This window comes from Puntigrus tetrazona, chromosome 3 (assembly GCF_018831695.1).
Source record: "Puntigrus tetrazona isolate hp1 chromosome 3, ASM1883169v1, whole genome shotgun sequence".
Classification (NCBI taxonomy): domain Eukaryota; kingdom Metazoa; phylum Chordata; class Actinopteri; order Cypriniformes; family Cyprinidae; genus Puntigrus; species Puntigrus tetrazona.
Window position 1 is genome coordinate 14425010 of NC_056701.1, and position 15128 is coordinate 14440137.

The 15128-nt window shown below is 37.4% G+C and overlaps 2 protein-coding genes across 2 annotated transcripts in view; one reads left to right on the forward strand and one right to left on the reverse strand.

Annotated features, from left to right (window-relative positions):
* The window catches only part of LOC122341307 (PSMC3 interacting protein), a 13331-nt gene extending 4748 nt beyond the window's left edge, over positions 1 to 8583 (forward strand). Inside the window, 12 exon segments of the mRNA XM_043234671.1 lie at positions 1200 to 1461; positions 5138 to 5188; positions 5191 to 5214; positions 5361 to 5452; positions 5553 to 5662; positions 5751 to 5801; positions 5804 to 5853; positions 5855 to 5893; positions 6472 to 6524; positions 7829 to 7889; positions 8526 to 8540; positions 8542 to 8583. Of these exon segments, the coding sequence (XP_043090606.1) occupies positions 1200 to 1461; positions 5138 to 5188; positions 5191 to 5214; positions 5361 to 5452; positions 5553 to 5662; positions 5751 to 5801; positions 5804 to 5853; positions 5855 to 5893; positions 6472 to 6524; positions 7829 to 7889; positions 8526 to 8540; positions 8542 to 8583 (850 nt within the window).
* Positions 8584 to 10137: 1554 nt separating this feature from the next.
* Positions 10138 to 14526, reverse strand: mlx (MAX dimerization protein MLX). The gene is given in 9 exon segments (XM_043235327.1): positions 10138 to 10191; positions 11271 to 11472; positions 11675 to 11774; positions 11876 to 11978; positions 12762 to 12806; positions 12808 to 12872; positions 13213 to 13302; positions 13506 to 13545; positions 14463 to 14526. Coding segments are annotated over 9 exon segments (741 nt in total). The 5' UTR covers positions 14505 to 14526.
* Positions 14527 to 15128: the final 602 nt, after the last annotated feature.

Consider the following 15128-nt stretch of genomic DNA (forward strand, 5'->3'; position numbering starts at 1 on the left):
AACGGTGAGCCAGAAACAGGGTTATTTATAACACAGGGATTTAAAGCATTTCATGATCCTTGAGTTTAGAGGATCTGTGGGTGCATGATGGTACAAAACAAATTGAAGTTCATTGCCGTTTTCTAACGGCTCTCACACAGTTCTAATAACACTCCTCTAAATAATATTCACCCGTGAGTTTGATGGAAAGCAGCAGTTGCTAAGGAACTAGCGCTCACCGACTCTGAGCACTGGGATGCTGAGGTGTCATTACATGGATGCGACACCCAACCTCCCAGGGCCAAACACCCCTCTGCCAGAGGGAGCTTTCGGTAGAACATCTTGATGTCGTCTACTCTTTAAACCCTATTTTGAATATTTATTGTCTTGAATCAGGGAGAATAATGTCTGTTGAAAAAACAAATCTAGTTTAAAAAGCAGTAAATCACCAGAAATAAATTATTCACGTTTGTTTCAAATGGTATTGAAAAACCTTTATAACATTTTTAAAGAATAACAATTTCATGTCTCATGTGGCACAACAATCAAATGTAGTAATAAAATATTAGTATATTAATACACATCAGTCAAAATCATTGTTTTTTTATGTATATGTTAATATTTTCAAAGGTTTAAAAAGTTATTTTGTTTGTGTATCATTAACTAAATATCAAAATCAATTAAGTACTGTATGCATGAATTTGTTTGTTTTTTTGTTTTAGAAATTAAAATATTTTTATTTAGAGATCATTAAATTAATCAAACTGACAGTGAAGATATTTCCAAATGTTCTGGAAGTTTTCTATTTCAGATAATGAATGTTCTATTCATAACAATTCTAAAACAAATTAAATTTATAGTAATGAAATGGATCATGTGACATTGAACTGAATAATTAATACTGACATTTCTGAGGTGATTTAAAAAAATTTTTTATTGAAATAATGCGTAATCTTTATTTATTGACTTAATAGTCTGGACGACACAGTGATCCAGAAGAATCGCTGCTGTGGGCCAGACTTCCTCCATCAGCAGATGCCTGATGGAGGACGATGATGATGCCAGCATTGGGCTGCCCAGTCTCCAGCTGCGTGGCTCTCCAGGCCTCGTGCCTCTTGCCTGCAGACCTGGACACCCAGATGGACTCTGATCAGGAAGACCTCGACCGGGTCTCTTTCGGCTCCTGTTACTACCTCCGACCTCTCACTAATAACTGGCAGGGGTCATCGCCAGCAACATGATCGAGCAGCCATGCAGGGCCATGCAGCCCGGCCACCTGAGCCCTCGGAGAGCGGCCACCGGGCAGGAGCCATCGAGGATAGGAAGCAGTCGACTCAGAGTTGGGCACAGGCCTGGGCTTACGGCGGGGACCGAGATGTTGGATCAGTCGAGCTGAACCAGTTGGATCGTTGGAGGGGGCAGGGCCAAAAAACAGAAGACAGTCCGGGATCAGCTTCCTGTCAACTTTCTGGGGAAGCCGCAGTGAGCCCGTCTTACAGATACTTCCTCAGCGTCTGTATGCTCCTGTGTCCCTTGCACCTTGATCCAAGTAAAGAGTTTGCGTGTTGGTTTGAATGTCTACTGAGATGCTTTCGATTTAATCGGCGAGTGCGGCGGAGAAAGTGTGTTTGTTTTGCACTGTTAATGTAATGTTAGATTCACCTGCCAGGTTTCTCCGCTGGCTGCAGTTGATATCACTGTGGTAATCTTGTTTGTAGTCTGAATCTTTTCTGTTTATGCCCGTGAGCTTCCGTGTCCTCTCATTCGATGCGAAGGTGTGTGAAAGACTCCGATTCTCGCCCAGGCTAAGCAATAGGACAACAATCATAAAGCATTCTTAAGAAACGCCAACCAAAACAAATAACAGATCTTTTACTACATCAGAAGTCTTATAGGTCTTTCACATCAATCGCTGTATTGTTTGTATTCAATAATTACACATGGGACCAAATCAGACATTCCATCATCATCATTACAAAGTCAGACCCTTAATGCATACCGATAAGAAATCTTACTGTAAGAGAAAGACTGTGAAATCTCACAGCCAGGCGTGTGAGCTGGTCTGATGGTAGCCTTTGATGACCTATTAAAACCCCATGACCTCATCTCATGTTTTAAGTGGTAAAGTTCCTTAAAAAAACCTACAATTTTTAAATAGTTTTTTCACACCCATGCCATTCTAACCTGTATGACATTCTTTCTTCTATAGAACATAGATATTTTTTGAGAAGTGTTGCGTTGTTTTTGTCCATTACAATCAAAGTCAATGGCAGCAAACATGACACTGTCCCCACAGAAGAAATCAAAGGCTTAGGGTTTTGGAGTAAATATAATAATTTTTCTTTTTGAGGTATTTTATACTTCAAGGCTCTGAGATAAGGCCACTGGTGAACAGCAGTCAGGTTATCTCATTTTGCCACATGGGGCCAATTCCCGAATAAAATTGGATGCTTTTTTGTTGAAACAACTGAAATGTCCCAAATAAACTTGTTTTGCACCTGTCGTCCTCCATTTGTTTATTTGTGGTAACTGCACATCATTTTCTACCATCATGTCTATCTGATGGCAATGAAAATATCTTTAAATCAGAATTAATATAACTAAATGTGTATTAATTATATATCATTTTTTATTTATTTTAATCTCCAACAAGATCAAGCAGTTTTTGGAAGATGTTTTCCCACAATATTTACATTTACAGAGTTTATATACAGGCTGGATTTTTCTGCATTACTTGAAAACGCGTTAACAAATGAAAGAAGTAGTTTCCTAAATTTTAAAAATTGCTCTGTCAAAAAACCCCAAAAAACTAATTCTAATAATCCCAGAAAATGTTTTAGAAATTGCTGTTGTTATATATCAGTCAAATTGGGAAAATAAAATCAAACGAGCATAACTTGTTTTAAAAAGCTGCAGAAATACTGTTTTCATCTGGATAACATGGCAGTACGTGGATTTTGTTTGTAATGACTCTACCTCAAACAAGACACTAAAACAACTGCCACCGGATTTGTACACGGCCTCCTCTTTTAAACACACCTTTAACGTTCTGACTTTCTGGAACTTTTATGAGTAGCAACAGAAAAACTGTAGATTTCTGCATCTGTCATCTCATTTGGTATGAATCTTATGTATTTAAATGAAGTCTAACATTCAGTACAGTACTAAAGCACAAGGATTTGAAACGCCTTTCTTGCATCATGGTGGCGGCATGATGAAGCTGGAGAAATTAAATGTTGAATTTGCCGTTTATTTGCTGTTTGCTTTAATAGTTGCTGAGCCTTTTTTGTTTCTGCACTTTTCCCAAGTGAACTGTTTCTGTTTCTGACCCTAATGCTACTTAGGTATCATTGCTGGCTTTACTAGCTTTCATTGTGTACTGGAAAGTAGGAAATGTGCGGAAGAACGCTGTAGCGATAAGAAGGCATTCTGTTGCAGAGATCAGTGAAGTGTTTTCTATTTTCCAAGCATACATTGGTTTTCTCATTTTAATTTAGGTAATGGGCGTTGCATCTTTCTCTGTGGATCCATTGATTCCTTCCTGTATTCAGTTTGTTTATTACATTTCAAACCCAAGATCTTACTTTATCAATAACAGGTTAAGTTAAAGAGAGCAATTGCTGTTTATTGGGGCGTTTCATCTTTATTGCTTTGCTGTGATTTTATTAAATCTCTTTTTTTAATTCATTTAGTTTGTGAGTACTTATTTAACGATTGCTGATGATATTTTGGTTGTGTGGTTAAGGTTTGATTTATTTTTTATTATTATTATTTGTGTTATGTATTGAGAGTGTAATGCATAGTAGGCTCATAGATGGGAGAAAGCTTTTCTTTTCTCTTCTTTACTTTCACATGTTTATAGTTAATACTATTATAAATAACTATTTGCGGACCTTACTGTACGAATATTAGAATGTTGATTCAATTGGATTGATAAATTATCCTGCGTTTGAAAAAAGCATGACAAGATTTTTGTTTGTAGGTTTGTGGGGTGTGATTCATTGCAAAAATTATCTGTAATTTTACCCATTTGTATGCTTTGTGGTCATTCAACAAAAATCACAACAATTCATTGATCAATAAGTGATAGTTCATATACCATAAGAAATTATGCCCAATGTCATATTCAGCCATATGTTGTATTGATGTTAGTGATGTTAAAAAAAAAAAAAAAACATGTTGAACCAGTAAATACAGAATAACTCATCTTTACTTTCTTTGTGTGACATTTCTAGGTCTTTCTGGCTGGATTCTGCAGTCATTTTTGTTCTGTGACTGTTTCACTCTTCCATTCTCTGTAGTGGTTTTTGATACTTTTGATGTACAAGAGCAATAAAGAGATGAATAGATATATTCTTTAAGTAAAAGTGTTGATATTTTTTTTCTTCTATTAGTTGAAGCCTGTTTATATCACAATATATTATTTTGTTAACGTTGTCCAAATAAAAAAAAATGGAAAGATCTAGAAAATGCCTTAGAGAGGTGTGTTTAGCTGTTGAATTTTAATGATTTTTTTTTTTAGTAGTGTAATTGACTTTAAGCTGTTGGAACTGTGTTTACATTACAACTTACATTTATAAGAGACAAGACACACACATTCACCAACTTTTGAGGTGCTTGCCATATCAAGATTTTTGTATGAATATGTCTAATCAATCAATAAACATTTATAAAACTAAAATACAAAAATAACAATATTTTAATAAAAGAAAATTAACTAAAGTTCAGGTTTTTAAAGACTTTATTACAACAGTTAGAAGTAGTCTCCAGATCACTGCCTGACTGGAAAATTACTTAAAACTGGAAACTTCTGACGTGGCTTTACGATGTTTATTTACGCGTATAAAATATGTTCAGTACTTTTTTCTGTAAAACGCACTTTTTAAACGCCTTCAGACAATGTGTCGTCGTCTTGGTAGTCAATTCAACTCGGCGCGCGAAAGCTGACTGAAATAAACAACAGATCTAAACAATGACAAAAAACAGTGCAGGTGCGATGCTTGTTTAACCTGCGCCGTTTACATTTTACATTCATTTAGTTGTGGTTTAGAAATAGTAACAGTATGGCACAACGCTACACTACTAATAACCAAAATGCATCGTTCCATCCTCTTGTCTTCCCAAATTAATCGCGAATCTCCCGCTTACCTGAAATGAGAAAAACAGCAGACCCTATAGTGCCCAGGATGTCTTTTTACGAAACCTAAGGTGAAGCAGTGTGGTCTGGGTAAAACGGTAAGAAGCAACATTACCTCATAGATTTTAGTGTTCTGCATAAACGGTCTGCGTTGTGTTAAATGCGATCTTTTACCGTTACAGTTTGTATGCAGTGCTTTTTATGTCGTATGTTTTTGTGACAAGAAGCGCCTTTATTTTCTCAGGCTGTGGTCAGAGCAATGGAGCAGCTGGCCCAGGAGGGAAAGATTAAAGAGAAAGTCTATGGAAAGCAGAAGATCTACTTCTTGCGGATCAGGTTGGTCTGATTTAGGACGGCGACGCTTTGCTGTTAATGCTAAGACAGCTGGTGTTGGGGAATCAGCCTGACACATGTCCTTCTAACCCTTCAGTCTCAGTTTCCATGATGCGGGAGTGATGCTGAACTTAAGGAGATGGGATGCTCGCGTTGCAGAACTCGGTGTTGAAGTACAGAGCATCTCACAGAGCTGCAGGCAGCTGGATACAGGTGTGCACCCAACATGTGCCGCTGGGGTTTGAACCCCGTGCACGCTACACGCTGTTTGCATTTAATAAAAGGTTCATTTTGTCCTTAGAACTGAAGGAGCTCAAATGCTCAATAACCACAGCAGAGATGAAGGCACAGATCCTGAGCTGCAAGCAGAGTGCTCTGGGTACAGAGACAGGCTGATAAGATCAAGTCGCTACAAACCATGTGACCCCTTAGGAGAAACAGAAGGTTAGATATCACTGTGTTCTTTAATATCTACTGATCTTTTTTGGCCTTTGGCACCATTTGTCATATTCACAATGCAGGGTCTGTTCTGAGATCACTAGTAAAGATTTTATCTGGCTTGCCAGGTCAGACTAGCGGGTTCATATTTTTACTTCCTGTGAGCATATTTACTTCAGACAATTTTGATGATAGTTTCTTTAAACAGGGGGAATGAAGTCTGATTGGTAACCTATTTAAATAAGCTGAAATCATAACCGTGTGCAATATATGACTAAAAGTGTAAACTAAGCCTGTGCGTGATTAATGAACACAAAATGCAGTGTTGAGTAATTGCAACTGACAGTCCATCCACTGATCTGAATCTCTCCCACACTGGCCCTGGGCCATGCTCATTCTGAGCCCTCTCACATTAAATTGCTTTTTTGTAAGTAATTCAAAATACTATCTAAAGCCTTCCAGCATCACTGGAATATGTTTGATTCATTAGGTGAGCTTATAGAGATAATGTGGCTGTCCTCGGCAGTCAACAGTACATTATGCTTGTTTATGTTGCTGACAAATGTATTTCTTCTTGCCCTCAGGTTTGCTGTGAGAGAGAGACTTATGTGAAGGAGGAGGAAGAGGAAGAGAAATGGTAATGATCCATAAAAACATTTATTCACAACTTCAGATCCTGCCAAAGAGAGACAAATTATCAGCTAGTTTTTGATACAGCTGTAAAGGTGTGCCTTTATGAAAGTGCATTCATTTCAGATTTACCTTGTGTCCTCAACACTCATGTCTTATTTATATATGAATGAAAACTATTCTTGCACATTAGGTGTGTGTGTGTGTGTGTGTGTGTGTGTGTGTGTGTATATATATATATATATATATATATATATATATATATATATATATATATATATATATATATATATATATATATATATATATATATATATATATATATATAAATAAATAATTGCTTTCCTTATTCAAACTTTTTTCATGAATATGGTTGACCTGAAGAATAAAAGCCATATCACGCTTGGAAAAATTATGAGTTATATCACTGCTTACTGGCACTAAGGTGTGACAACATGCATTAAACAAGCTTAAAAACACAATTTTTAAGACATTTCACGTGTCAAAATATTTGTCTAGTAATTATAAAAAAGTTAAACAATGTGCAGCTGTATTTCAAAATATTTTAACTCATATAGAGTTGTGTAACTTGATTATACATTAATAATACATATTATTGTGATTATAAGTTAGATAACTAAGCAATTGCATGGGTTTTATTGAACAACGCTTGTTAAATGGCATATATTAATTGGATTAGAAATAGGTGTGATATATTCTGGGATGGCAAAGGTTTGGAAATGATTTACATTGCAAATCTAGTGAGATGATGTGCAAAGTTTTTTCCTGATGAAAGGCAAGCACTTTATATTCACAGTGTATGCAGAGGAAGAGCTTAGCCCCCTTTCATACATAAGGTCTTTAATGCACTGGTAAATTAGTTACCATTAAGAGATCATGTGAACAACCAAAGGACCTTTTAAAAAAAAAAAAAATCCCGGTAATTTTGTTCTGGCAATCATATCGTGATGGAGATGACATGATTACCTGAGAGCTGTTTTCCACAGCTCCGCTGCTTTTTAAAATGGGTTCTTCCGTATAAATATGCTGCATGTAAGGGAAGACACTCTTCTCCATTCATCACGGCTGCGACTGGCTGTTTGATAGCCTGCTATGCACACCTACTGTTTATAAGAGCAAAACATTTTGATTGGCTACGAGTGAAAGCTGTGCTCCTCTCGTAACATTGGCAGGTGAACTCATTGACTCAGAAAGTGATACCACGTTTATTTAAATGTGTGATTACTTTTTTGCAGCCAGAAGCTGCATGCCGAGAAACTTAAGCCCTGTTTATATCTCTTTACCTGCCAGGTAACCTGATATGGTTGGAGCTATTTTGGAGGGTTACCTAAAGAGCAAGAAACAGTTTCTGGTGAGTCATTCCCTTAAAACTGATTTCCAGACCTTTTTAACAGCCATTCCCTTTAGAAGTAACACATTTACTTATTTTATTATTTCAATTACATCACGCTTGCTTGTTCACGATTTCCTGATGTCAGTTAATGGTCCCATGGCATGCAAGTAAATAGAAGAGTCAATGTTTAACTTGTTTCAACTCTGATCACAAAAATGAAGCAATGTTGGCAATATCAACAGTACCCCAAAGTTTTTGTTTTCGTTGAGGACAGAAATTATTCTTGCATCTTTGTAATGGACATGGACTATTTTAACAATGTTCTTGCTAAATTTTTGGCTATGGAGCATTTATATTGCATTTTAGTCTCTGGAGGTCGAAAAGCTCTTCGATTTCATCAGAAATATCTTAATTTGTGTTCTGAAGATGAATGAAGGGTTTGGAATGACATGATTGATATAGTTCACCCAAAATGAAAATTATTCCTTTTAATTATTTGCTTTCATCAACTTAAAAACTCACAGTTCTTTCACAAACCCTTCAGAGGTTCACACATATTGTTTGGGAAACCCTGCAACAGAGTATAATGTATTTTTATACTGGCAAATAAGTTTTTTTTTTTTTTTTTCCTGTACATCTTGTGTTTGAAATCAGGAGGAGGCTGGGATTGGAAACAGATGAGGACCATAAAGTGACAATGCCCAACATCTAATGGAGGACTCACTGATTAAATTCAGATGCAGCAACACCGCTGCTGGGACAAATAGACCTTTGGAAAGGTTGGAAAGTAATGTAGAGGATTCTGGGACACAGAGAGAGCAGTGTTTTTTTTTTTTTTTTTTTTTAAACCAATCCTATTTATAAAAGTTCTGTTGAGGGGGGGAAAAAAAGAACAAACAGGTTGTAAATAAGCTTTCAACGCTTGTTTATTTTTCAATTAAAAAAATTATACTGATACAAAAGTTTCCAGATTCTTCCATTGAAGTCCATTGAAGAAATGCAGAAGCACTAGTATAGTATAGTAGTTCAGCACGACCTAGCCTCGTTTCTGTGAGCTGGCGCTCACTCCACTTTATGGCTTAACTTGTAAAGACGCCCCTTATTCCAACGCCAGGTCAAACAGCTGATTGTACAATCATCTGTTATTTACAAAAAGATCTCAATACCTAAAAATTCTTGTCCTGAGTAGAATTTGATTCTAATTTTCATTACACCTTAATTAACATTCATTAAAAATATAAATGAGAATTGGCGTCACACCACACGCCATGTAGAGCTGCTACCAGGCACGGGTGCGACTGTGTCTTCATTGATAGCTTATGCAGCACAAAACATACTGATCACAAGAGCTTAAACCATTATCATAAACGTAGAATAAAACAATATTGCGCTACAAAAGCTGAACAAAACCTGACATAACATGACAAAAAGAGGTTTATCTTCCATTATGTGTGCACAGACACTGCAATCTTTGGTCACAGCATCCCAAAGGACAAAGAGGAACTAAGATGGCTCAGCATTGCCTTACTTTAATTATATTAAAGCATGCAAGACAGCTGTTTTTGGACGTAAAACCAACTGACAGTGATGCATCACAGTATAACTGAGACTCTCGGCCCCTTTCCAGCCGCTAAGGTGAAAATGTAGTTGTGCTTTGAAAAATGACTTGAACTTGAGGTAAAGATGATAACTGAACGTGACACACACCAAGCTTAATCATTCAAAGGCAGCTGTCTAGTTTAAAATGCAGTAAATTGAGACATATCTCTACATCAGTATATGGGGTGTCAGTTGTCTTGACAGCCTGAGTCTTCCCTCATGTGGCTGTCAAGATGCTAGTTTTATCTTAGGATCACCACTGCAAACTTTTTTTTGAAAATATGAATACAACTGAAAAGAAATGATTAAACTTTAGGACTGAGGTGTGTTTCTTCAGTCAACCAACAGAACTTGCACATTATTTCATTATTCAGCTGAAGGTGTTTGTGAAGAAACAATATATCAAACAGCTTGGATCAGATTGTTACCTTCCAAACTATTATTAATAAAATGCCTGATCGGAATAAATTGCATTTCCACATGTTGATTGGAATCACTGCCATAAACACTGTTTGGGTCAATACTTGAGGATAGTGCTACTAAATCTTTAAAGAGTTTTTGAACACACTCCAGTCCATTAGTGTGCTCTTATACCCTGCTGCATGAGTGTGTTTGTGGGTGTGAAAGAGAGGCTGTACTTGAACAAGATATTAGCCTGAGAGAAGCTTCAGAGCTGACCATTCACTTGCTGCAGCACGGTCACCACAAACTCTCTCAGCGTCTGTCAACAATTACAGAAAAACATGCTCAGTCTGGGAGTTTCAGTGTTTATCTAAGCCTGTGTAGGTGTTTGACTGAAAACATAAGCTCATTGTCACTTGTGTAGTGGTAAGGCTGACTACATTGGTTTCAGTAGAGTGTTATTAGTGCTTTATTGCACGCTTTGAAACTTTATTGCCTTTCCAGGTTGCTAGGTTATTATCACATACTTAGTTTTTAGTGAGGAGCATTTACACTTGACCATTTCATGTTTTTCTTACGAAAAATAATAATCCGCTATGTGATTTAAAAAAAGAAAAAAAAGGTGATAACGGTCCTTCAAAACAGTGGTTCTCAATCGGGGATCTTGGCAAATGACTTACTGATCATTTAAAATTAGATTGAGCTACAACAACAAAAGATATCTAATTTTAATTCACCTCCTTAACTGTTTTTTTTCTTTGACTGCCCAGGGTTCTGGAAAACACTACATGGCCTAATTTTAAAATGTGATTTCTTGACTTGAAAAGTCAACGCGTGCACGTGTCTCAGAATGCAAAGTCTGTGCATCTCTAGCACGAGCATGTGCCATATGCAGAGGATAAAACAACTCCGAATCAATTGAAGAGAGAATTGCAATGCATCAGAGAATCTATTTTTCCCACCCCTATTATCTTGCAAGTCAAACAACTGAAAACTCCTTTAAATATTGTTGTGGACCTTTTAAAAAATGTTACGTTAAAAAAACCTGAGAACTGCAACTTATTGCCTTATAAAATAGTTCACCTTAAAATAAAAATGTAATTTACTTTGTTGTTCAAACCCTGTATTTCTTTATAAAGTTGAACACAAAAGACGATATTTAACAAAATAATAATAATGGAACACTTGTTGGTCCCCATTAACTTCCATGGTAGGGAAAGAAAAAAAAAATTGAAAGTCAATAGGGACCATCAATTGTACCTGCATTGTTTATAATACCTTCTTTTATGTTCAACATAAGAAAACTCATACAGGTTTGAAACAACGTAAGAGTAAATGAGCGCTTTCAGTTGTGGGTGAACTATCCTTTAAATGTGTGAGCATGTGTATGTGTGCTACCTGGGGCTTGCAGTGCTCCTCGATCCAGCTGAAGACGCAGGCAGAGAGCTCCTGAAAGCTGTTGACTGACACTGAGGCAATGAAGGACTGGAACAGAGAGTCCATGATGCTCTGAAACACACTGAACTTCACCTGATCTGAAACCTGCTCGCTGCCCTGCTGAGGGTTATTCTGATGGGCCTTTACAATGTGCTCATAGTTCCTGAAACAAACCATTAGAGACGCATTAGTATCTGAGACCTTTCTTCCTCCCTCCTTTTTGTAGATCTTAAAGGGTGTTATCTTTCTTGGCAGAAGAGCAACAGTATCAGATAAAGCTGAAAACAGCCCTGCGGGAGAATAAGTGGAACTACATTTGTCTGCCTAAGCAGTTAAAAATGTACAATAAATAACCCCCAACTCACGTTTTCATAATTTTCAGTGCCATCACCTCCTTCCTAAGTGTGGAAACATCCTCTTCCTGCTTCTTCTTTTCTTTGTGGAGAAACTGAATGTAGTCGATTGCTGCACACACACACACACACACACACAAGCTGCTGAGCTTTTCCATTCCAGAGAGAAAGACATGTGACGAGGAAATATAAATAGATAATGAAGGTTCTCACTCTTCTGCAGTACTGTAGCTTTACTCATCTTCTGTGTGGCCATGGCGAAGTCAGACTGCTGCTGGCATGTAGGCACTATAGACTGCAGGTCATCGTAGCCTTTCTGTGGGACAGAGAACCATACAGACATGTTTGACTGACAGAAGCAGAACGCTAGCGGCACGGCACGGTGTTCTCTTACACACAAGCAGCTTTTCTGCAATAACTGTAACGTGTATTTAGGAATACAACATGCGCTGATAATCATCCCGAGTTTGCAATGAAGAGCACTTACAAACCATCTGTTATCAACAGAACATTTAAAGGGCTCCTGCATATTTTTTTCCCACCAAATTGAAAGCTTGATGGAATATTATTATTGATCATAAAGTTTGGGCAAATTGAGCATCCCTACAAACAAGCACAGCACCTGGAGCTTTAAAAAAAAAAAAAACATTTCTACTATTTTCATCAGGAATAAAGTAATAAAACAAATACAGTTTTGTAAATTACGCAGAACTTTGCTTACAAAATCAGTATTTCTATTTGGCAGAAATGCCATCTCATCTTGGCGCTACATTTTAACTTATTTCAACATAAATAAACGCATCTGCTGACACCCTTTTCAATTTCATTGCATCAGCAGGCACTGCAATGCTGCTGCCCTGAAATGAAAGTCGCAGAGGGATTTCAGAAAAGCAACTGAATCTAAAGGGAACACCCAAAAGACCACAATTACCTAGCGCGATATTGAAAATGGAATGTTTTGAAGTCTGAATGTAATTGAAAGCAATTACTGTGCTTTTTATGATCGATTATTGCCATCACAAGTATTTCCCTTCCCTCACTCTTATGTTAGCTTCTATATTTTGCTTTCCCTAAACCAATTTGCTCTTCTCACTCATACCTTGATGGCATCTCTGCGTTTCTGCTCGGCCTGTGTGTGCGCTCTGTCTCCTCCGGTCTTTATATGACTCCTTATAGGGCGTCTCATGTCTGTTATCACTGTCTTCATCATCTAAACCAAAGGAAAAACCGTAGTTTAGCAGACTGCATCTTGATGTCTGACAAGATGTTGGTTAATTATTGCAAGCTGCAATAATCAACATATGTTTTCTTTCATGTTGTGATGTACAGCTGAGTGTAACATAATTAAAAATGAGGCCATAGACTTGGTTCCCTGCGTCAGAAAAGCGGCACACGGTATGCATGGTTGGGTTTAATTGTTCACAATTAGATCTAATACATGAATCTTAAAAAATAAATGGGTGAATTTAGTATTTCATGACCATTGTAGAGATAAATTTTAAAAATAATGGCCATGTGTGATATTAGATGACTGAGATTGGAATTATTACCTGTGTTTGGTACTGATGAGGCACTTGTGGATCCAATGCTGTTGGCTCTTGACACCAAACTTCCTTTGCGAGCACTCTCGGCAAAGAAACCTAATGATATAGACATTTATAAAAGTATAACTAAGTGTTAATTTCTGGTTACTTTAAATTGTGACAACACAGAGTAGTTTCGGTTGGTCATGTCCAGCCTATGAATTCATTATATTTGTATAACTGCATGTCAAACCTTCATCTTGGTAAAGCTGGAGAAAAAAAAAACACATTCAGTAGTATTTTATAGCTCTGGAACTCACTGTGATCGAAGCCGTTGTCGCTGAAGGCGCCGTCCGTCTGCTGAGACATGGTGAGACGATTGATATAAAAAGACAAACAGGAGAACAGTCAAAGCCAGCCAGACTAAACATTCAGAGACCAGCCAACTGACGATCACATATACAAACAGAGCCTGACCTGTTCTGCCTTACCTTTATCTAGGACACCTCTTACTCCCTACTGTGATGTGTCCTAAATAACCCTTTAAAGGGTGACATTTAATCTACATGCATAATGTGTCTCCAAACTCTCAAATTGAGCAATCTCTTTCATATTGTCAAGCTGTCATTATGGTCGGTGCAATTGAGGGCATATTTTATTCGTTGCATATGAATGTGGCAGGACGTTATAATGCACTGAAATGACAGCACAAATAAAGTAAAGGCACAAACAAAGAAAACCAGATAATTTTTTTCTGTCTTGACACTATTTTGGGGCATCATCTGTCACTAGAATCGAATCCCGTTCCCTGGGAGTCGATTCGCTCGTTCGAACACTTCTGATGCCCAAAAATTCTGTCTAGTGAGGCTATTTAAATACGTTTCTGAAACACAGCCATAAAGAGTCAATGTAGCGAACAAGCGAGTTAGCTTAGCGGATTCGACTCTCGCACATCTGTTACAGCCTACATTCTAACACCTACAACATAAAATTGAGCAGAACAGCTTTTAGTCGTGTTTCTGTAGTGATTTTTTTTTGTCTAAATCACCGCTAAATACACAGCATTTTCAGACCGCGATAATGTGGAAGCAGGGTAATTGTTCTTTCGACTTGCTGAACTTTACGACCAACGTTAGCCAGCTGAGCTAGAGAGTGAAACTAACCCCTGCAGACATACACAGATAACGTTAAACCGAAACACACTTCACGAAAGCGATTTGGGAGGATATGGCTATTTCAAATCAACGGACCGTCTTTATCTGAATATTTTCCCTTACTTTGAGCCAGGGATCCTCCGGTGACGCGCTGTTTTCCGTCATTTTGAAATAAACAATGACTGGATATTAGAGCTGCGCCCCTATTGGCCGCTATCTGGTCTTACCTCTAGAGGCTCATCCTCCACTGTGTCCTTCTCTTTCTCTTCAAGACTGCTGACTTTGACTTCCGAAGAACTCTAGTTCATTAATATATCGATCTGTTCGTTTATCAATTTCTTCTTCTTCTTTTTCTTCTTCTACTTGAGTATGTGTATGTATTGTATATGTATTACGTTATATTAGCCTAGATATACCTTACTATGAGTAAAGATAAACATCAGTGTGTGGGCATGTATTCCACATGGTGGTGCTCTAAGAGTTTATCATACAGCAAACCGAGAGTTAAAATTCACATGGCACATATAGGGCCTTACTCCATTACTCTCCATCCATCCATCCATCCATCCATCCATCCATCCATCCATCCAACTCTGTCTGCCTATATTTGCATATAATTTCTGCATAAATCTTAACGTCTTGGCTTTGGAAGAGCTCTTGAACATTTATGCTGTTATTACCAGAGGGAGCAAAATAAATAAAATAATTCTGTCCATTAAATAGAGTATTATAGATTTTTGGTTTGTTTGTTTTAGTGAAACCAGTGATAAACATTCACAATTAAAAATT